General features: G+C 42.7%; 1 protein-coding gene across 4 annotated transcripts in view; it reads left to right on the forward strand.

Annotated features, from left to right (window-relative positions):
• LOC146854175 (aldo-keto reductase family 1 member B1-like) overlaps positions 1 to 22790 on the forward strand; it is a 199226-nt gene that overhangs the window by 110120 nt on the left and 66316 nt on the right. For all 4 annotated transcript variants that reach the window (XM_085651947.1, XM_085651948.1, XM_085651949.1 and 1 more), the window contains 3 exons: positions 7255 to 7371; positions 7569 to 7646; positions 13682 to 13804. In XM_085651947.1, coding sequence (XP_085508073.1) covers positions 7255 to 7371; positions 7569 to 7646; positions 13682 to 13804 — 318 coding nt within the window. The remainder of the gene's footprint in view (positions 1 to 7254; positions 7372 to 7568; positions 7647 to 13681; positions 13805 to 22790) is intronic.

Here is a 22790-nt window from a genome sequence, read left to right on the forward strand (position 1 = left end):
GCTTTTGTCATATTACAGCTTGGCATGATAGCACTTTGCTAATCCTATGCTTAAAGATTTTGCTTTGTAAATGGCAAAAGGCTTTGTCCCTTTTTACCTCAGCATGGATGGGACGGTGCTAATCTTATGCTCAAAAACATTGCTGGAAAAACAGACATTTGAGGTGAGCAAATTCATGTGTCGCTGGTGTGGTAAGTATAGTCTATATAAGTCTATATAAGAGCTGCTCTCCACCTACATTTAGTAACTACCCAGAGTTCTCTGCTTTCTATTTTGCATAATCTCTACAGTAAGCTAAGCCTGAAAGGGCATTGTTTCGACTTAAACTGGGTGCTTCCTTGTGTCTGGACAAAGCTATACCACTCTGTAGAGCTCTAATGAGAGTGAAACATGTGTCAGGAGTTGCTTTCATGTACCCCAGGTTGGCATGAATGGTATATTCCCAATCCAAAACTGTAATACTGTGCTTGGAGCGGTAAAATGCTTTTGTCATTTCACACCTCAGCATGGATAGCAGTTTGCCAATCCTGCGCTTAAAGATGTTGCTGTATAAATGTCAAAAGGCTTTGTCCCTTTCTAGCTCAGCATGGATGGCACTGTGCTAATCCTATGCTTAAAAACCTTGCTTAAAAACCATTTGAAGTGAGCAAATTCAGAGTGTTGCTGGCTCCATATAGGAGCTGCTCCCCACCTAAATTTGGGAAGTACCCAGAGTTCTCTGCTTCCTCTTTTGCATAATTATTCAGCACTCTTAGCCTGCATGGGTATTGGTTTTACTAATACTGGGTGCTCCCATGTGCCTGGACAAAGCTATACCTCTCTAAGGAGCTCTGATGTGAGTAGAACATATGTCAGGGGTTGCTTTAATGCATTCTATGTTGGCTTGGATGGTATTTTACCAATCCAAAGCTGTAATCCTGTGCCAGGAGTGGTAAAAGGCTTCTCTTAATTTTACAGCTCAACATAAATAGCACTTTGCTAATCCCATGCTTTAAGGTTTTGCTCTATAAATGGCAAAAGGCTTTGTTCTTTTTTTAGCTTGATGTGGATGGTACTGTGCTAATGTTATGCTTAAAAACTTTGCTGGAAAAACAGACATTTGAGGTGAGCAGATTCAGAGTATCGCTGGTGTTGCAGAGTGCTCTATATAGAGGCTGCTCTCCATCTACATTTGGGAGCTACACAGAGTTCTCTGTTTCCTCTTTTTTACAATTTATTTGGCCCTCTAAGCCTGAGGGGGTTTTGTTGTCACTTATACTGGGTGCTCCTTGTGTCTGAACAAAGCTATACCTCTCTGAAGAGCTCTAATGACAGCAAAAACATGTCTGGGGTTGCTTTAATGCTTTCCAGGTTGGCTTGGATGGTATTTTACCAGTCCAAAGCTGTAGTACTTTACCTGGAGTGGTAAAAGGATGTTGTCATTTTACAGCTTGGTATGGATAGCACTGTGCTTATCCTATGCTTGAATAGTGTACTGTATAAATGGCTAAAGGCTTCGTCCCTTCCTAGCTCGCCATCGATGGCACTGTGCTATGCTTAGAAACTTTCCTGGAAAAATAGACATTTGAGGTGAGCAGATTCAGAGTGCCGCTGGTGTTGCAGGTTGCTCTATGTAGGAGCTGCTCTCCACCTAAATTTGGGAACTACCCAGAGTTCGATGCGTCCTCTTTTGCATAATTCATTCGGCACGCTGAGCATGAAACAGTATTGTTTTGACTGATACTGGGTGCTCCTTGTGTCTGAACAAAACTATAGATCTCTGAAGAGTTGTAATGAGAGTGAACCACGTGCCAGCGGTTTCTTTTATACATTCCAGGTTGGCTTCGATGGTATTTTAGCATCCAAAGCTATAATACTGTGCCTGGAGTGGTAAAAGGCTTTTGTCATTTTACAGCTCAGCATAGATTGCATTTTGCTCATCCTGAGCTTAAAGATTTTGCTGTATAAATGAAAAAAGGCTTTGTCCCTTTCTAGCTCGCTGTGGTTGGCATTGTGCTAATCCTATGCTTAAAAACTTTACTGGAAAAACAGACATTTGAGGTGAGCAAATTCAAAGTGTCTCTGGTGTAGTGAGTGCTCTATATAGGAGCTGCTCTCCACCTAAATTTTGGAACTACCCAGAGTTCCCGGCTTCCTCTTTTGCATAATTTATTCGGCACACAAAGCTTGAAAGGGTATTGTTTTGACATATACTGGGTGCTTCCTTGTGTCCGGACAAAGCTAAACCTCTCTGAGGAGCTTGGATGGTATTTTACCAATTGAAAGCTGTAATACTGTGCCAGGAGCAGTAAAAGGCTTTTGTCATTTTACAACTTGGCATGGATTGCACTTTGCTGATCCTATGCTTAAAGAGTTTGCTGTATGAACAGCAAAAGGCTTTGTCCCTTTCCAGCTTGGCATTGATGGCAAGTGCTAATCCTATGCTTAAAAGCTTTGCTGAAACTAGCCCACCAAGTATCTCCAGTAAGCGCCACGGAGCTGCGTTGCAGTGTTGTAAAAATGGGCGTGGCCTCATTACACCTCTCTGCAACGCAGCTCCCTGGCGCATACTGGAGGTACCTGGTGGGCTAGTTGGCCCCCAGGGGACCGCAGGATTGAAGAGGAATTAATTCCCCAACCTAAAACGCGCCACAGGGCGTATTTGCACACGTCACCTCAGGCCCCGCCCCCTTCCTTCACCATTGTACAAATATTCATCTAAAATCAGCCGAACTATGAATTCCGATTTACTCACCTGTTATCAGGAGAGAACCCAGTGCTGCATCTTTTAGCCCAGCACTGACCCTGAAAACTAATTCTAAGCGTACTTACCAGTAACTTGTATTTCCTTCCATAGGAATCCATTGTGTGGCTTTCAGCAGAAAAGTTTCTGTCTATTTTCACAAACTAAAAATATTCCTAAAAAATTGTCTGTATGACTTAAACACATTCTTTCAACTGTTTACAGGAGATTCACCAGTGCTGGATCCAGGATCGACCACTGAGTAAGAAAAAGTAACGATAACACTACTTACCTGCTAAGTGAATGTTCTGCCATGAAATAACATTGGTTATTCTATGTGAAAAAAAATTCTGTGTCAACTTTTAAAATACAATAATATTCCTTAAAAATCACTACTGTAACCAAAACGCTTTTGCTCAACTGTTTATAGGAGATGTCCAAGGACTGAATCTAGGTTCCAGTCCTGTGGTTAGAAAAGTAATCCATAAAGTAACTAATTGCATTTGACTAGAAATTCACATTGAGCGCAATGTTGCATTGTGTTTGAAATTGTGTTGCCCATTGCAACAACTGTAACTACTGTACTTAAAAATCTATTGCCTATTTGCAAAGTATTTAAACTAAAGTAATTCATTCTGAGAAAGTATATTTTGTATTGTAATGTATAATGTAATTATAATGTAATAAAAAAATATCTAAAAATAAATAGTTTAAAAAATGTAGTAAATCAGTATCAAAAAAATCCGTATAACAATTGCTACATTAAAAATTGTCATTTACAAAACCTTTGAAATTCACTGAAAAAACCATAGGTTTCAGGCCTGATATAGCTAGGAATTAGCATTTAAAAAACCTTAGAAATTCACTGAAAAAACAATAGGTTTTAGGGGTGTTATAGTTAGCTGGACATTTCACTGGAACAAAACCATTGAAATTCCTCCGATATAGTTAGTTGTACTAACTACATCTCGCGCGCCCGCAATCCACTGCTGATGATGTCACATATTACATCATTCATGACATGGTCAGTGACATCACTGATGACATCTCAAATGACATCACTGATGACATCGCCAATCTGTCCTCCCTCCCATTACTGACCAATCAGGTCAGCAGAATGGATAGGGTTATTAGCGCTGCCACCCGTGAGTTCCTGTTGTCCTATGTGTTCATGAGAAATTGCCAGTAAAACAGAGGCATGTAGACTCACATCCCTCACTAGTAAACAAGCTCCCCTCGTTTTCTGACCTGGTGTTTAGAACTATTATTGAAACTCTGAAGTTGCAGAAGAAAAGGTAACTCACCCTGTGATGAATGTTCTATATCGTGAGTAGTATTTGTACGCTTTATACCCAATCCTCCACTTTGATAGAATCATTATGCTTGACGTATTAGTGACATTTTACCTGTTTCTATATAATGTCAAAACAGAGTGAGGCATCAGTTTCCTCTGTGATGCATGCTGGGAATGTGGAGGTCCTTGCTATCTGAAGTTTTATTTTTCCTTGCTGTGGGGTGGTGCTTCTATTGGAACGGTTCATTTAATTGTTTTCCGCTTTAAAAGCAAAGACATAAAAATGTTTGGGCAGCCATGCTGCTGCATGTGCTTTTAACCCAGTTCTGGTTTTCCAGTGTACTTTTGATATCCTGGAAACGAATGTTTCCTCCACATAGAAATTGTTTATTGTTGCAAATACTAAGTTCTCTGTTCAAAATAGATTCCAGGGTCCCTTACCTGCGCAGGCATATTTTCATGTTTTTTGATTTATTGACTTTATATTATTTACAGAATTTATTGATGGAAATTTACTGACTCATGTGAGTAACATTTTTCTTCCATTGGGTGTTGCTAGAATCCCCCATTAATATGATGTTTCTTTTACTACTAGAAAAGCAAGCAAAAGCAACAGATTGACGTATTATCATGCTTTTTTTGTCCATCCCACCACCCTAAATTCATTCTCAGGACTGTTCAACTGTATTTTGCCATCTGCATACAGTTATATGTATTAGAAGCTCCTAGGGCTAGATGTACAAAGCATTTGTGCTTTCACAAACGGCCCAATATGCAGAACCAGGCCATTTGAAACTGCAAAAATGCTTTTTGAAATGCACAAAACACCAAATCGCGATATGGTTACTTGTAACTGGATCTCATTTTGGGTTTGAGACCCATAACAGAATAACTATTTGGAAGGGTGTGTTCAGGGCATCCCTTCCAAATCTGAACGGCATGGCAGTCACATAACATTCACACTTTACCACCAGATGAAAGTTAGTGTCAACCCATTCGTAAATGGAAAGAGGTCCCCTGAGACGCCTTCGTCTTTGAGAATTTTTGGAAAAATATTTTTAAATATAAGGCAATGATCTATTGGACCACTGGCTACTCTTTAAAAATAAAAATAAAACATTTCATTTTTATTTTTAAACGCATCCTGTTTTCCTCTAAGGAAAATGGGCAGCATTTAAAAAAAAAACTACTTTATTTAAAAGCAATCAGAGACATGGTGGTTTGCTGACCCCAGCAGACCTACATCCCTGTGATGGCAGCAAATCCTAGTGGGTCACAATTTGCGACCTACTGCATTAATATTCAAGAGGTAGGTCTAGTTACGATCCACTACGAATTGCTAATTTAGAAATAATGGGAGGATCCCACTTTAGTACATTAGTAATAGCAATTATCGATTCGCAAAAAAAACGCTATTTATTAATTTCTATTACTAATGTTAGTACATCTAGCCCCTAATCCCTTGTTTGTAGCAGAAAAAACTTGCTCTGTCTGGTATGTTCGCCATCTGAAGGCTCTTAAACAGAATACATCTAAAGTAAATCACTACTTGCGGTGCACATTGTGTATCTTTACGGTACAGATGCACCTTTTGTTGCTTGCAGAAGATGCCCTGTAGAGTGCACTGTTAACTGAAGTCATCTAAGAAAATTGGGGGCATATTATCAAGGGCTGTATCACTGCGTTAGCGGAACTTTTTGCCGCTAAAGCGGCGATATTTTTATCACCCTATTAGCAAGCTGTCGCTAACAGCTGTTAGCGGCAGTTTACTGGCAAGAGCGCCCGTTTTTTCGCCGCTTTGCATGTCAGCGATATTTAGCGTTCCTCACTAAAAGTAAAGGGAAACAGTCGCAAACCAAACATCGCACTATTTACAATCCTGCTCCAGACACGCGAAGCGATATGAAAAGCCGCGCTAACCGCGGTTATCGCAGGAATCTATCACCTGTTTGACAAGTGACTTAACCACCTTTTGCATGGGAAGTGGATTGTCTGGTTAGGTTCACAATTGCATATTAGCAAGCATTTCAGTAGCGCTGAGAAATCATCGCATGATTTATCACGCTATTGCTGCTTATCGCTGTACATCGCTGGTTTTGACATCGCCTCTGAGCAAGGCGTTGCTAATACGCCACTCACACTGCGATGTCAACCAGCAATAGACGGCGGTACAGGAAAACGCGCTAGGCGTGATTTGCGATTATTATGGCATTCCGTTGCTAATATGCCCCTTGCTGCTTCCTTTTGGGATTTGCGGCATCAAACCTGGTAAAGAGGGATAGAAAAAGATAGTTCATTTCTGCTTCTCTAGTCCTTGGCCTCTGTCGATGAAATTGTTCAGCACTTCAGTGATTTGTGAAGCACCCCCTGCTGCACTTGTCCCCAGACAGAAACATCCAGCCAGCCTATTGAACACATACCAGATGGTAATGCATTCAGAGGCGGCCCTTCCATTAGGGCAGAGGAGCGTTGCTCCTGCCCGCTGCCAGTGCTGCAAAAGGTGAAAAATAAAATGGTAATAAAATGAATCCATTACCATTTTATTGTTCCCTTTCCCCAGCCCGAGCTGTGTTTCGGGGTGGGGCCACTGCTGCTGACTGGCAGCAGGGGAGCGCTGCTCACTCTACCACTTTACACTGCGCATGTCACTTTGGCCGGCTGTGACGGTAAGCCTGACATGCGCAGTGTAACCCTCTCCACCCAACTGTCTAAGACAGTTAGGTGGAGAGCAGGCAATGGTCCCCAGTGCCCACGGGAGCATTGAGGCAGCCCGCTGCTGCCAATTCTGATGCTGCTCTTATGCTGCTGACATTATTAGCAGCATAAGGGCAGAATTTGATTAGTGTGGAGAACAACTGCAGCCTGCACACCAGACCAGCATCGAGGGACCGAAGCAGGAGGACCAGTGCATGCTTTGGGTGAGTACATTTAAAAAATGTTATTCTTAACCCACTGATGCACTGTGAGACTGCCACTGCCTTCATCCATAACGCTAGTGTTCTCAGTCATGGTTCGTTCGACACTTTATTAGGGTGCAAGCCACCACTGAATACATTGTTATGTTACGTTAAATTGTATAGTGCACTATTAACCAGTGAGGGTTTCCAGACACATTGCAATTACTGTTCTCATAGGTTAGCATTGATCTGAATGAATGTGTCTTTTTCTAACCTGGCCGAGGTCTAGAGTGGGCATGTGAACCTCATTCTTCCAGTAACCCAACTATTTTCTCTTGTAGCTCTGGTGCACGTTCCATGAGAAGTCGATGGCGAAGGTTGGATGTCAGAAAACTCTGGATGCACTGAAGCTTAATTATCTTGATATGTACCTGATCCACTGGCCGGTGGGGTTCAAGGTGCATTTTTATGTCATTGCTACTCTATGTCACTTATTGTGCAAAGTATAAACATAACAAAGTTTTCTTAAATACACCACATTGATGTTGTGCTTTGGATGTGGTCACCGATCACGCTTTTCTGTTAGAAAGAGTGCAACGGCGTGGGTCTAGAGCCCAAAACGTTTGAGTGAGATGTTTTTATTTTCCTTTGGCAGGCTGGTGAGACGATGTTCCCACTTAATGAAAATGGGCATGCAATTAGGAGCAACACTACCATTCTGGAGACGTGGGAGGTAGGATTGAGGAGGCTGTGCTGCTCCAGGAGTCCCACTATCAGTGAAGGATGAATTGTGGATGTCTATTGTGATCCAAAGTGAGACTGCTCCTTTTGATGTTGTTTGGAACCTCCGTTTCACTTGTCTACTGTGGTATCTTCTATTTCTATCGTAGTTACCGTGTATGTCATACTGGTGTTGTTGCCATGTATGCAAAAACAACAATTGATGGACAGAATGCAGAACAATGTCATACATTCACCCCAGTACAGAGATCTGGGCCTAAATCCATCGTTTTTTTGCTCACCATGCCATTCCAGTTTGAACCCAGCCATATGCAAATCAGTCTTGACCCTGTGCCCAATGGGAACAGTGCAGCCCGAACTGCCAAGCCAGGTCCTCCCTGGACTGGAAACAAGCATCCTAGGACCGGTTTCGGGCTTTCAGCCCTCGTCAGCCAGGATAGCCTGATTCCAGTGGCATGGAGAGCAAGGGACTCACGTCTGAGCATACCCTTCCCACTCGGGGTGACAAATGCAAAAACAACAATTGATGGACAGAATGCAGAACAATGTCATACATTCACCCCAGTACAGAGATCTGGGCCTAAATCCATCGTTTTTTTGCTCACCATGCCATTCCAGTTTGAACCCAGCCATATGCAAATCAGTCTTGACCCTGTGCCCCATGGGAACAGTCCAGCCCGAACTGCCAAGCCAGGTCCTCCCTGGACTGGAAACAAGCATCCTAGGACCGGTTTCGGGCTTTCAGCCCTCGTCAGCCAGGATAGCCTGATTCCAGTGGCATGGAGAGCAAGGGACTCACGTCTGAGCATACCCTTCCCACTCGGGGTGACAAATGCAAAAACAACAATTGATGGACAGAATGCAGAACAATGTCATACATTCACCCCAGTACAGAGATCTGGGCCTAAATCCATCGTTTTTTTGCTCACCATGCCATTCCAGTTTGAACCCAGCCATATGCAAATCAGTCTTGACCCTGTGCCCCATGGGAACAGTCCAGCCCGAACTGCCAAGCCAGGTCCTCCCTGGACTGGAAACAAGCATCCTAGGACCGGTTTCAGGCTTTCAGCCCTCGTCAGCCAGGATAGCCTGATTCCAGTGGCATGGAGAGCAAGGGACTCACGTCTGAGCATACCCTTCCCACTCGGGGTGACAAATGCAAAAACAACAATTGATGGACAGAATGCAGAACAATGCCATACATTCACCCCAGTACAGAGATCTGGGCCTAAATCCATCGTTTTTTTGCTCACCATGCCATTCCAGTTTGAACCCAGCCATATGCAAATCAGTCTTGACCCTGTGCCCCATGGGAACAGTCCAGCCCGAACTGCCAAGCCAGGTCCTCCCTGGACTGGAAACAAGCATCCTAGGACCGGTTTCGGGCTTTCAGCCCTCGTCAGCCAGGATAGCCTGATTCCAGTGGCATGGAGAGCAAGGGACTCACGTCTGAGCATACCCTTCCCACTCGGGGTGACAAATGCAAAAACAACAATTGATGGACAGAATGCAGAACAATGTCATACATTCACCCCAGTACAGAGATCTGGGCCTAAATCCATCGTTTTTTTGCTCACCATGCCATTCCAGTTTGAACCCAGCCATATGCAAATCAGTCTTGACCCTGTGCCCCATGGGAACTGTCCAGCCCGAACTGCCAAGCCAGGTCCTCCCTGGACTGGAAACAAGCATCCTAGGACCGGTTTCGGGCTTTCAGCCCTCGTCAGCCAGGATAGCCTGATTCCAGTGGCATGGAGAGCAAGGGACTCACGTCTGAGCATACCCTTCCCACTCGGGGTGACAAATGCAAAAACAACAATTGATGGACAGAATGCAGAACAATGTCATACATTCACCCCAGTACAGAGATCTGGGCCTAAATCCATCGTTTTTTTTCTCACCATGCCATTCCAGTTTGAACCCAGCCATATGCAAATCAGTCTTGACCCTGTGCCCCATGGGAACAGTCCAGCCCGAACTGCCAAGCCAGGTCCTCCCTAGACTGGAAACAAGCATCCTAGGACCGGTTTCGGGCTTTCAGCCCTCGTCAGCCAGGATAGCCTGATTCCAGTGGCATGGAGAGCAAGGGACTCACGTCTGAGCATACCCTTCCCACTCGGGGTGACAAATGCAAAAACAACAATTGATGGACAGAATGCAGAACAATGTCATACATTCACCCCAGTACAGAGATCTGGGCCTAAATCCATCGTTTTTTTGCTCACCATGCCATTCCAGTTTGAACCCAGCCATATGCAAATCAGTCTTGACCCTGTGCCCCATGGGAACAGTCCAGCCCGAACTGCCAAGCCAGGTCCTCCCTGGACTGGAAACAAGCATCCTAGGACCGGTTTCGGGCTTTCAGCCATCGTCAGCCAGGATAGCCTGATTCCAGTGGCATGGAGAGCAAGGGACTCACGTCTGAGCATACCCTTCCCACTCGGGGTGACAAATGCTGAAGACGGCTGAAATGCCAGAAACCGGTCCTAGGAAGCTTGTTTCCGGTCCAGGGAAGACATGGCTTGGCAGTTCGGGCTGGACTGTTCCCATGAGGCACAGGGTCAGACTGATTTGCATATGGCCATGTCTGAACTGGGGTGGCAGAGTGGGCTAAAGAACAGTGATGGATTAAACCCAGATCAGTTGACTGGGGGTGAGTGTTTGCAATGTTCAACACTCCGTCCATCATTTCCTTTGGTTTTTGCTTTGTTCGCCATAAGTTGGCAGGGTATGCTCAGACGTGAGTCCCTTGCTCACTTTGCCACTGGATTCAAGCAAGCCTGGCTGAAGACGGCTGAAATGCCAGAAACCGGTCCTAGGAAGCTTGTTTCCGGTCCAGGGAAGACATGGCTTGGCAGTTCGGGCTGGACTGTTCCCATGAGGCACAGGGTCAGACTGATTTGCATATGGCCATGTCTGAACTGGGGTGGCAGAGTGGGCTAAAGAACAGTGATGGATTAAACCCAGATCAGTTGACTGGGGGTGAGTGTTTGCAATGTTCAACACTCCGTCCATCATTTCCTTTGGTTTTTGCTTTGTTCGCCATAAGTTGGCAGGGTATGCTCGGACGTGAGTCCCTTGCTCACTTTGCCACTGGATTCAAGCAAGCCTGGCTGAAGACGGCTGAAATGCCAGAAACCGGTCCTAGGAAGCTTGTTTCCGGTCCAGGGAAGACATGGCTTGGCAGTTCGGGCTGGACTGTTCCCATGAGGCACAGGGTCAGACTGATTTGCATATGGCCATGTCTGAACTCGGGTGGCAGAGTGGGCTAAAGAACAGTGATGGATTAAACCCAGATCAGTTGACTGGGGGTGAGTGTTTGCAATGTTCAACACTCCGTCCATCATTTCCTTTGGTTTTTGCTTTGTTCGCCATAAGTTGGCAGGGTATGCTCAGACGTGAGTCCCTTGCTCACTTTGCCACTGGATTCAAGCAAGCCTGGCTGAAGACGGCTGAAATGCCAGAAACCGGTCCTAGGAAGCTTGTTTCCGGTCCAGGGAAGACATGGCTTGGCAGTCTGGGCTGGACTGTTCCCATGAGGCACAGGGTCAGACTGATTTGCATATGGCCATGTCTGAACTGGGGTGGCAGAGTGGGCTAAAGAACAGTGATGGATTAAACCCAGATCAGTTGACTGGAGGTGAGTGTTTGCAATGTTCAACACTCCGTCCATCATTTCCTTTGGTTTTTGCTTTGTTCGCCATAAGTTGGCAGGGTATGCTCAGACGTGAGTCCCTTGCTCACTTTGCCACTGGATTCAAGCAAGCCTGGCTGAAGACGGCTGAAATGCCAGAAACCGGTCCTAGGAAGCTTGTTTCCGGTCCAGGGAAGACATGGCTTGGCAGTTCGGGCTGGACTGTTCCCATGAGGCACAGGCTCAGACTGATTTGCATATGGCCATGTCTGAACTGGGGTGGCAGAGTGGGCTAAAGAACAGTGATGGATTAAACCCAGATCAGTTGACTGGGGGTGAGTGTTTGCAATGTTCAACACTCCGTCCATCATTTCCTTTGGTTTTTGCTTTGTTCGCCATAAGTTGGCAGGGTATGCTCAGACGTGAGTCCCTTGCTCACTTTGCCACTGGATTCAAGCAAGCCTGGCTGAAGACGGCTGAAATGCCAGAAACCGGTCCTAGGAAGCTTGTTTCCGGTCCAGGGAAGACATGGCCTGGCAGTTCGGGCTGGACTGTTCCCATGAGGCACAGGGTCAGACTGATTTGCATATGGCCATGTCTGAACTGGGGTGGCAGAGTGGGCTAAAGAACAGTGATGGATTAAACCCAGATCAGTTGACTGGGGGTGAGTGTTTGCAATGTTCAACACTCCGTCCATCATTTCCTTTGGTTTTTGCTTTGTTCGCCATAAGTTGGCAGGGTATGCTCAGACGTGAGTCCCTTGCTCACTTTGCCACTGGATTCAAGCAAGCCTGGCTGAAGACGGCTGAAATGCCAGAAACCGGTCCTAGGAAGCTTGTTTCCGGTCCAGGGAAGACATGGCTTGGCAGTTCGGGCTGGACTGTTCCCATGAGGCACAGGGTCAGACTGATTTGCATATGGCCATGTCTGAACTGGGGTGGCAGAGTGGGCTAAAGAACAGTGATGGATTAAACCCAGATCAGTTGACTGGGGGTGAGTGTTTGCAATGTTCAACACTCCGTCCATCATTTCCTTTGGTTTTTGCTTTGTTCGCCATAAGTTGGCAGGGTATGCTCAGACGTGAGTCCCTTGCTCACTTTGCCACTGGATTCAAGCAAGCCTGGCTGAAGACGGCTGAAATGCCAGAAACCGGTCCTAGGAAGCTTGTTTCCGGTCCAGGGAAGACATGGCTTGGCAGTTCGGGCTGGACTGTTCCCATGAGGCACAGGGTCAGACTGATTTGCATATGGCCATGTCTGAACTGGGGTGGCAGAGTGGGCTAAAGAACAGTGATGGATTAAACCCAGATCAGTTGACTGGGGGTGAGTGTTTGCAATGTTCAACACTCCGTCCATCATTTCCTTCGGTTTTTGCGTTGTTGCCATGTATGACATACTTGAGTTCTGTAGAATCTAGGTGTAAGGGAGTTCTTGGTTAGCGTTTGGAGCTGATGGGTTGTCTGTTGGATAGGATCTTTCTATGAAGAATTAAGACATCTTCTTCAACTTGACTCTGTGGGAGCCTGTCTTAATTACCACATCTACGTATGAATATTTTTTTATTATGACCTCTACCTACGTTTGGTGTAACAATAGAATGCACACTTTGGTGATGATGTCACTTTGAGACATCTGAGAATGTGTGGAATCCAAAAAAGTTATGGTTGAAATTATTTCAAATGAACAATCACTTTTGCCATTTTTTTAATCAATCGATAGCACTCAATAGTGAGCTCTAAGCTTTTGCTAATTGCTAGCAGTTTAGTTCTTGCTCAATCATGATGGTCACCTCACACATGCACTCTTTGAAAAAAGGGGGTTTATATTTTTATTCTGAAATTGCATGTTTAAAACTGTGCTCTAAGTAGCTTCCACTCTTGTACAGTATGCATTGCAATCATGTTGTTTTTCTTGTGTGGTGTTTGTGTGGTGTTTGGTTTTGTTATTTATCTGTGTGGTGAGGTTTGCAGGATGATAGGTAGGAGGTGGTGTAGTTTCTGGGCTACAGCAGATATTTTGGGGTGGGGGAACTGTAGGTGTTTATACCGGAATTATTTGTGAATACTTTGTGCTATGTAAAGTTGTATATTTTTTCTGCTACGTGGAAGCATGGGATTATTTGTTGCCTGTGGACTCTTGGTCATTGTTACTGGGGTCTTTTTCCAAACTACGTGGATAAATATATGTATTGTACTTAGGAGTCTTTTGTACTGGTTGTATTATTGTATTACAGTTGGATTGTGGGTTGCACTGTGGGTTGCATTTCTTGATCAGGGTGGTTTTGAATATTTTGCTCTGTATTGGGCCATGGGCAGACTGTCATGTGTGATCTCGCAGCATTTCTGCAGTATGGTGGGCTTTATGGACACTCACATCTCATTTAACCTCTTGAAGGGCATGGAAGAGTTGGTGGATGCAGGTATGGTGAAGGCCATTGGAGTTTCCAACTTCAACCATGCCCAGATGGAAGCCATCTTCAACAAGCCAGGACTTAAATATAAGCCAGCAATCAATCAGGTAAACCTTTCTCCAAACCTGTGTGTGGTGGAGATGAGTCAATGATTATTAGTAACTCAATCACATAAACAGAGATAAAATCAAGTTACAAAAATAACTTTAACAAAACTATAACCAACAATTTTTGATCACAATGCTACCGGTCCAAATCACGACAGATGGAAGGTGCACTTGGTGAACGATAATAATACTGGCTCCCTTACTTAACCCTAATAGGGCTCCTGATGTGGTTCAGTCAGTCATGGTGACTCAGATTCAGTGTGCTATAGCTAGGGACATCAAGAATCCAGGCACAGAGGGAAAGCCATGCCTGAGATCACCGGTAGTGACTATGAAACCACAAACAGCAGTGCGGGGCTTACCCACTCTTGTCGAAGGGGCAGGAAGCCTGGAGTTGATGAGGGGCCAGATATCCCAGAATGCAGGCAAACGTTTGCCAATGTCCTGATATTGGTGACTCTGCCTATCAGTGAGAGACTCAAATTGTAACTGGATACCAAGCCGGATTGACTAGATTGGCTTTGCTGCTTTCTTTACCCATCGGTATCGCTTTCAGTGAATATATGTCAATTAAGCCACACATCAATGTCAAATGTGTGGTAGGCACTTTTCTCCCTTCCTGTTCCACTGCCAGCCATAGTGCTCCTTACATTTATCTAGATATATTTTTTATTAAGTTCTGCATGTTTCCATGTTTATAGACCGGAAACACTGAAGCAGCCATATCACAGAAAATTGCCAGTATGTACACCATTGAGATGAGTATATGTTTAGCAGATTCAGTAATTGCAAATCCTGTTTCTCCACCATTGGATTATCATTAATGTTCCTAAACTCTAGGGCCCAGATCTATGAAAAATTCACCAAAAGCGGCTGGGTTGCGTGAAAGGGAGAGAACAGAACAGTGCCATATCTACTAAAATATGGCTCTGTTTTCATCTTTACCTGTGCTGGTACACTTTAGGCTGCCATGCGCCAATGCACACACCATTGCGCCTTACCGCAAGGTTGTGTGCCCTGTAGAGAATCTTTTTTTTTATTGAAGGTGACCCTTTCGGTACAATAGCTATCCTTTAACACTTTTCCTGCTTTGTACGTGTGCTATACAATGCGGGACACATGCAAAGTAGGAAGAAGGAGGAGAAATGAAAGCATTTCTTTTCGTTACACCTGTCGCTTGGAGGCAGACGATTTTGAACAAATTGCTGTTTACAAATGTTTGTAGATAGGGGTTTGCCACGAAACCCGTGGGTGGTTAAAAGGGAACACCCATGTACCACCCATGGAACTCCCATTTCACACAAAGTAATGCAAAGCAGAGCACACTGTAACTGTGCGTTACTTTGGGAAATTATCCAACACAAATCCGGATTTGCGTTGACTATCGTAAATACCAGCATAACACTTTGCGTCGGGTTTGCGTTACAAAAGTAATTCACACCCAGCGCAAAAAGTTAGTAATTCTGGGACTATTATATCAAGATAACTACCCAAAGAAAACTCCTTTTTATTTAAGTCCGTAATGGACAGATTTATAGTAATGCACTAACTGAGTTGATTTCCTTTTAAAAGAAAGGTGGAAGTATGATTTTGTAAAACAAATCAAGTACGAGTGCACACCCTCTAAGGAAGCTATGTGCATGTGATCATGCAAAACGATTCACTTACAGTGCAAAACAGGCAATGAAAGTGCCTTGTACTGATTGTTGTGGTGGGCAGAAGCAAAACATGAATGACAATTGAATAGATGAAATGAATGAAGAAGGTTGACAGTCTAATCTAATCTGTCTCTCTCTATATCATGTTTCACACCCCTGTATATATTTTTATTATGATTTTTTTTTTTGTAAGTTGATGCTAGCCAGCAGATACAGCTGCCACTAGGCCACACCTAAAAAACCATCAAATGGGGTGAGAGGGGCCACAGTCTCATTAAAGTCTAACTTTAATGCAGCAGACATGATATCAGAGATCCTTTTACCCCAATGACATCACAGGAAGTGATGTCATATGATACTTGACCTGCTGTCACCCTCCTCTCAGCTGTCTGTCTTTTGTATTACCTCCTGCACACCTGTCTTTCTCACCTGATTCGTTCATATGACTCCTCCACTACTTTGTCTTTCTAACCTTACATCTCATGTGTTCTCCTCTCTCGCCTCACTATCTCACCTGTTCTTTTTTTCACCTGTCTTGTACCTATCCCCCACCTCTCTTACTCCATTATCTGTCTCTTTCTCCCCTGTCTTTGTCTCAAAAACACCTCCGTAGCTCTCACCTTTCCTTCTCCCCACCTCTCCCTCGGATGCTTTTTCTAACCTCTCTCTTTCTCTCTCTCTCTAAATTGGATAACCAACCAGTATCCTATTTATCTCTGTCACTTTCTCACCACTCTTTCAACTGTCTCCCTCCTTTCAGCTGACAATTTTTCACCTCGTAATCTCCCCACTTATCTTCGCTGTTTTTCTATCCTGTCTCTTTATCGTGTCTCTCTTTCACACCAGTCTTCCCTTCTCTCCGAGCTGTCTCTCATCATTGTCTCTATTACCTCTCTCAGCTTTCTGCCCACCCTATGCCTTCTTACTCTCTTGACAGACCCTTTGTGAGTAGTCTCTCCTCTCACCTATATCCCCACTAACTTTCACCTGCCTCTTTATTATATGCTGCCTGTCCCTCTCTGATCTGTATCTTTTCTTACAAGTCTCACCTACCTCACCCTGCCTCTTAGGTGTCTGTCCTGTTATTACATTTATCACACTGGTATCTCCCCTCTTTATGTCTCTCTTTATCTATTTCTTTCTAATCTGTCTCTCTCTATATCATGTCTCTCGCACTGTCATTCCCTGTCACCAGCGTCCCCTTCTCTCTGACTTTCAGCTGTCTATTTGTCACCGATGTTTCTATCACCTATCATTCTCACCAGTCTCGCTCTCTTTCACTCCTGTCTGCACCTTTGTCACCTCTGTCACGATGTCTCTTTAATTCTTCTTTATGTTTCCCTTGAACACACATACCCGTGCTTCTGTCTGTCAACCACGATGCATGTCTCTTTGTAGTGTACTCTTCCTGCTGTTGCTTTTGATTTTCCCTAATTTCCCCCAAGTCCTGTCTACCCCCTCTTTCTGTCTCCTACTCACTCCTGTCTTCCTTGCTCCCTTCAATGCATAGGGGCTGGAGGAAACACAGGGACATCTTTTTACTGGTATCCGTTCCACCTGTAACAATAAATAGTTTTTTTGACCATGTACTAAGTTTATTATGTTTTTGGCTCTCAAATGAGGGCCACATAAAATAAACACACAATTATACAACATTAATTACAATAAAATCACAAAAAAGACAGAAAAAAGGTAATACTTCATATTCACTGGTCGAACAGTCGTCTAACATTTCTCTATGTATCATTAATAAATATCTAAAAACCCTTTAAAAAAGTTAAAAATTCTGAAACAGAACATTTCATTTGGCGGACAATAAAGTGCATGGAAAAAAGTTTTTACATTTAAAACTCCTAATTGTAGACAAATAGGTTTTAACCATTTATAGCGCAATGAGCGTAGTGCGGGACAAATAAACAAGACATGATTACGATCCTGTACAGTATTATAACAAAGATTACATATTGGAGATACACCATACCATTTTGCAAAAAGGAGATTTAGTGGGAGCAAATCTTGTCTTAAAAGGTACCATAACCTACGGACTCTGTGGGGGATATTCCAGGTAAGGTATTGTTGTGCCAGCTTTGGTGTGTATGTGTTAAGGAGTAATTGCCTTTTTTTTTTTCCTTGTTGGGCAATCATATCCAATTTATAACTGAGTTCCCAAGATGCACTTTTTAATTTAGACTTTAGTTCAGAGGGAGTAAGTAAAAACAAAGTGCTTACATCCAACTCTAACAAAGTTACTGCTTTTCTAAAGTTTTTTTACTGACAGGGAAAACTCGTTAAAATTGCCCAGGAGCTCATTTTTAATGGCTTCCCGTAAGGAATCCGATTTACCTCTAGCTAAGCAAGCTACCCACCTTACGAGGGCAATCAACCCCTGTACCCAACAACTTCGGAGTCCGAATTCCAGCCTGCATGAAGATACAGTGCAAGCTGTGTTAAAAGAAGAAATTCTTCTTAGTACCTTTCCTTCCATTTTATGCAAGAATCCCCAGTGTTTTAACTCCACTAATTCTAATCCGTACAGTAGAGTTGCAGGGATCTTTGCTCTAAATACATCCAAAAATAGTGTGAAATGTCTCTTCCCTGTAGCATTGTACAAGGAACATAACCCCATACCATGAGCCGATGCTTTACGCGAATTATGCTCAATGTGGGGTTTCTCACTTAGGTTTGCTGAAATTATTTTACCTAAGAAGATGTAGGTTTTAACCACCTCTAGTTTCTGTCCTCCTATGTCCCATCTATAGTTTTCAGACCTACATTTTTTCTTTCCAAAAATGCACATAATTTTACTTTTCGAAGCGTTAATCTTCATGTAATGTGCTTCTGCAAATTGATTTAATGCATGTAGGCGGTTAGACAAGCCCTTCGGGGTTAAATCTAATATGAGGATATCATCTGCATACATTAAAACAGATATTGATGATCCTCCAATTATCGGGGCTATCCCACCACACACTGAAATGGAAGTAGGTAGGTCTACCGTATATAGTGAAAACAATATAGGGGCCAGTATGCACCCTTGTTTCAACCCGTTCGGAGAAGGGATAGATTGAGAAAGACCCCTTTCTCCGCCTTGTAGTACCTTACACCACGTGTTCGAGTGAAGAGATTTTACAAGTTCAAGTAACTGTATTGGCATGCCTAATGTAGCAAGCTTTCTCCACAGCGTTGGACGATCTACCTTGTCGAACGCTGTGGAGAAATCGATAAATGCCGCATATATTCCACCACCTCGAACACGTACGTATTTATCAACGATCACCTGTAATGCTGTTAAATTATCAAGTGTACCATGCTCTTTGCGAAATCCAGTTTGTTCCAAGGGTAAAATATCATTTAATTCTATCCATTCAGTAATTAAAATCAAAAGACATTTAGCAAAGATTTTTCCTATAGAGTCCAATAGAGCTATTAGACGATAATTCGCAGGATTATCCCGCTCTCCCTTTTTAAATATGGGAATTAATATACTTCCCCTCCAAGAGTTAGGGACTGATCTCGATAGGAAGCATGCATGAAACACTGGAAGAAGAATCCTACTCCAGGAAGTGACATCTTGCTTTATTATTGACATGGGCAACTCGTCTGGACCCATAGCTCCGGAAGCGCGCATACTCTTTATCACCGAAGCTATGGTTTTCTCGGTCGGAAGCTCTATATTAGGCTCACTATTCGGGGCTAGGTCCCAGTTATCACCCTCTACACTGTTAGATGCGTACAAACTTGATACAAATAGTATCCAGACATCTTCAGCGATAGAGATGGGGATGGGGGAAGTTCTTGCACCACATCCCTTCCCTATTATGGACCAGAATTCTCTAGATTTATTAAAGGCCGATGCCTCTCTTAACCTAATCCAGAGAGAATCTTCTTTTTCTCTTTTTAATTTTGTTCTAAGTCTGGCCCTCCTTCTTCTTAGTAAGGCTAACTTATGCTCATTTTCCCTAGATCTACTAAGGTACTGTTGCCTCACAAGTTTATTTATTTCCTTATTTAAAGGTAGTAATATACTAGGAGGGAAGTGTAACTTCTTTGGATTTCTTGATTTCTTAGCTGTCAAGGTAAGCTTCTTCTTAAAAATTTCAAAGTGTGAGAATTCCCTACCCTGCCATTCATCTAATTCAAATAAAGTTTGGGCAAGAATATTTTGTACATCTTTCATAGTGGAAGGGTCCCAGAAGCACCTTCCAGACTTCCAATGAATAGAAACACCTTTATTGATTAAAGACCAAGAGTCAGTATCTGGAGGTTGTAATGAGACAGTTATATTAATCACATTATGGTCGCTCAAGGAGGATTGAGAGATCATTATGTCTCGAATATAAGAGAATGTATCATAGTCCGTAATTACATAATCCAGGATGGATTCACCCCTAAATGACTTGTGTGTAAATTTAGCGGGAATGTCAGAAGGCATCCTACCATTTACTATTAGCCCCTCTAAATAACTAAGTTCTTCAAGTAATATCTTTCCTCTTTTATTAGTTTTTATTTTACTAGGAAAGATTGCTTGGGGTATATTATATGCTTCTTCCTTAAATTTGTTTCTAAACATATCTATACTTGAAGTGGACACTTTGCTATTTAAGTCACCCATGAGTAAGATATATGGGGGCTGATCAAGCTCTAATAATTGTTTTACATAGGAAAACATTCGCTTCAAGACAATGTTAAAAATATCTTCAGGTGGTATGTATGCATTTAAAATTACAAGAGAAGTCCGTCTACCTACAGACGCTAGATTATTGATAGTTATTGATTGAAAGAGATTACTAGTGTCCTTATAATGGGAAAATTGCCATTGTAATGAATTAGATAAAAAACAGGCAATTCCACCTTTCGCATGACCTTTTTTTGAGGGTATAGCGGCGGCCTCGAAGACAAAATAATCTTTCCCCCCATACAGGATATTTTTACACCATGTTTCCTGAATACATAGCACATCTGCGTTCAAGGAGAATAGATAATCAATCTTCTATGGGCAATTATATAATCCTGCTGCATTCCAAGATATGACTTTTAATTGTCTGTTAAAGATGTTGAAACAGTCTTGGATTATTCGATGTGTTATTAGATAAGACTCCTGGTAGCCAATTCCAATGTTGATTATCTTCTGTTAGAGGAATATCCAAATTCTCAGTGGGTGGGAGTACCTGAGAAACCATGCGTTTACCTCTAGAGACCCAGATCTTTAGATCTTTAATGTGGATGGACGGGTCTTCCTGCCGAAAACCCAACTTTGAAACTCCTTCTCTGGAGAAAATACGCTTTCCATTATTAAAAAAGGGTAACAAGTCAATCCCTCTACGTTGGAATGTTTCCGCTTGTTGGAGGACAAGATTAGCAATTATTTTTTAACAGAATTTTACCCTTGCTCGTTGCCCATTTTCAAACCTTATTACTGAAACCAAATCAATATCACTTGACAAAATAAGTTTTAAGCTTTCAATATCCTTAAAGCAATTGAGCAACCATGATCTGTTCAAATTTAGGTCTGAATCAAATAAGGGAAGAAAATCCAGTGACAAGGTATCCACACATGGATTAAAATTTTTTAGAGGTGCAATAGTTAAATTTGTGGTCACATCAGCTGGGGGCCGAAAAATAGGTGCCGATGGATTGAGTACCCTTGTTACAGTAGGCATATTTCTTGTAACTTCATCCATTGGTGCCGGAGGCTCTATCTCATTAACCTCAGAACATAGGACTCCCCCATTCATAGTGCTGTCATCAAGGGGACCTTCTGCTATAGGGTTAGTGAAACAACCAGCAGCCTCATTAGAGGAAGTATCCAATAATAAACTATCTGGAGTTTCTATAACATCAAGTGCTTCTGTATTTACGTGCTTTTGAAAAATAATTTGCCTCTGTCTTTTCTTCTTATATTTGCGAACAGGTTTCCTATTTTTCCCTTTGTTCTTTCTACTTTTTTCTTTTACTATCCCCTTAGTCACTACGGTTCCTTCAGGTTCTTTTTTATCCTGATTAAAAATGGGAAAAAGTTCGTTTCTAGCGGTTTGATTAACCTCTACCAAACTTTCTTCCTTCGAAGTCGGTTCCAAATCTTTCCTCCAATTTAAAGAGAATGGAGTAGGAGTCTTAGAGGGCTCATGAATATCTACTTTTAATGACATCCCCACTGGTACATTTTTTCTCAATGAATTATTGCTGTCAGGAACATTCTGGACAACAGGTTCAATAGGGGAAATAGACCCATTCTCAGTATTTTTAGCAATTAATACTTTCAATATCTCAGTAACTGAGCCCAAAATGCAGTCAGAACTCCCAACAAATTTACCCAATAAACATAATATGGAAGCCAATAAATGTTCAAGTGCTATCAGAGAATCAGAAATTGGTTTATCATTTTTTGAATATCCAGATGCAGTGAGAGAGCAGATACCTGATAAATTGAATTGCGGAGATTTCAAATCACTCTGAATTGAGGGAATATCATTGGATGTTATAGAAGGAGTGCTACTATATAACAGTAATCCTGATGGCGTTGCTCCATTTGGAGTTTTACTAGGTTCAGGCTGTTTCAAGATTCTCTCGTCCATATAGCGACCACACAATTCAAGATCGATACTGGACGGAATAGAGATTTCTTTTATATCCACCTCCTGATTTTCTGTGTCCTTAAGAGTGTTAAGCTGAAGAACTTTCGAATTTGCTTTCATAAGATCAGAGTTGTCTCCTTTGGATAAACATACTGGGAGGTCTACATCTTTAGTCAGAGACCGGGTAGGCGAGTTTTTTTCCGTAGTTAGCACAGGATTAGTATCGTTCACTACTTCTAACTGCGGTTCCGTCATTGTTATCATCTCATCGTCAGTGATTATTGGAACTTCCATATATTTGTTCACTGGTTTTTCCCATAATTTCAACAACTGCATCTGTCCCTTAAGTTGTACGCTATTTTCATATTTATTCCTCAAGGGGTTGGATCTGGTTTTTATACATGACCTCCCCCCTAGGACTCTTCCAGAGCGTAATTTCTTTGCTGTCATTTTGTGTGGAAAATGACTAACCAAGCAGCAGGGTTTTTTTTTTTTTGGTTTTTTTTAAACGGAATATGTGAATGTTTTTAAATTTATATGAATAAATAAACAGTTAATAAGATATGAATCCACGGAGAAAAAGAAGTAAATATGCGGCCAGTCAAGAGATATATCTCCTTCACAGTTTACTCGCCTTCGATCACTGTCAGGGCTTACTTAAAAAATAAAAATAACAGGGCCCTGCCCGGCCTACCTCGGCCACTGAGGGCCACAGAGGGCCCGCCCTTTGCCCGGGCTTCGCCCGGCGTCCCG

Source organism: Triturus cristatus, chromosome 4_1 (genome assembly GCF_964204655.1).
Source record: "Triturus cristatus chromosome 4_1, aTriCri1.1, whole genome shotgun sequence".
In the NCBI taxonomy this organism is placed as follows: domain Eukaryota; kingdom Metazoa; phylum Chordata; class Amphibia; order Caudata; family Salamandridae; genus Triturus; species Triturus cristatus.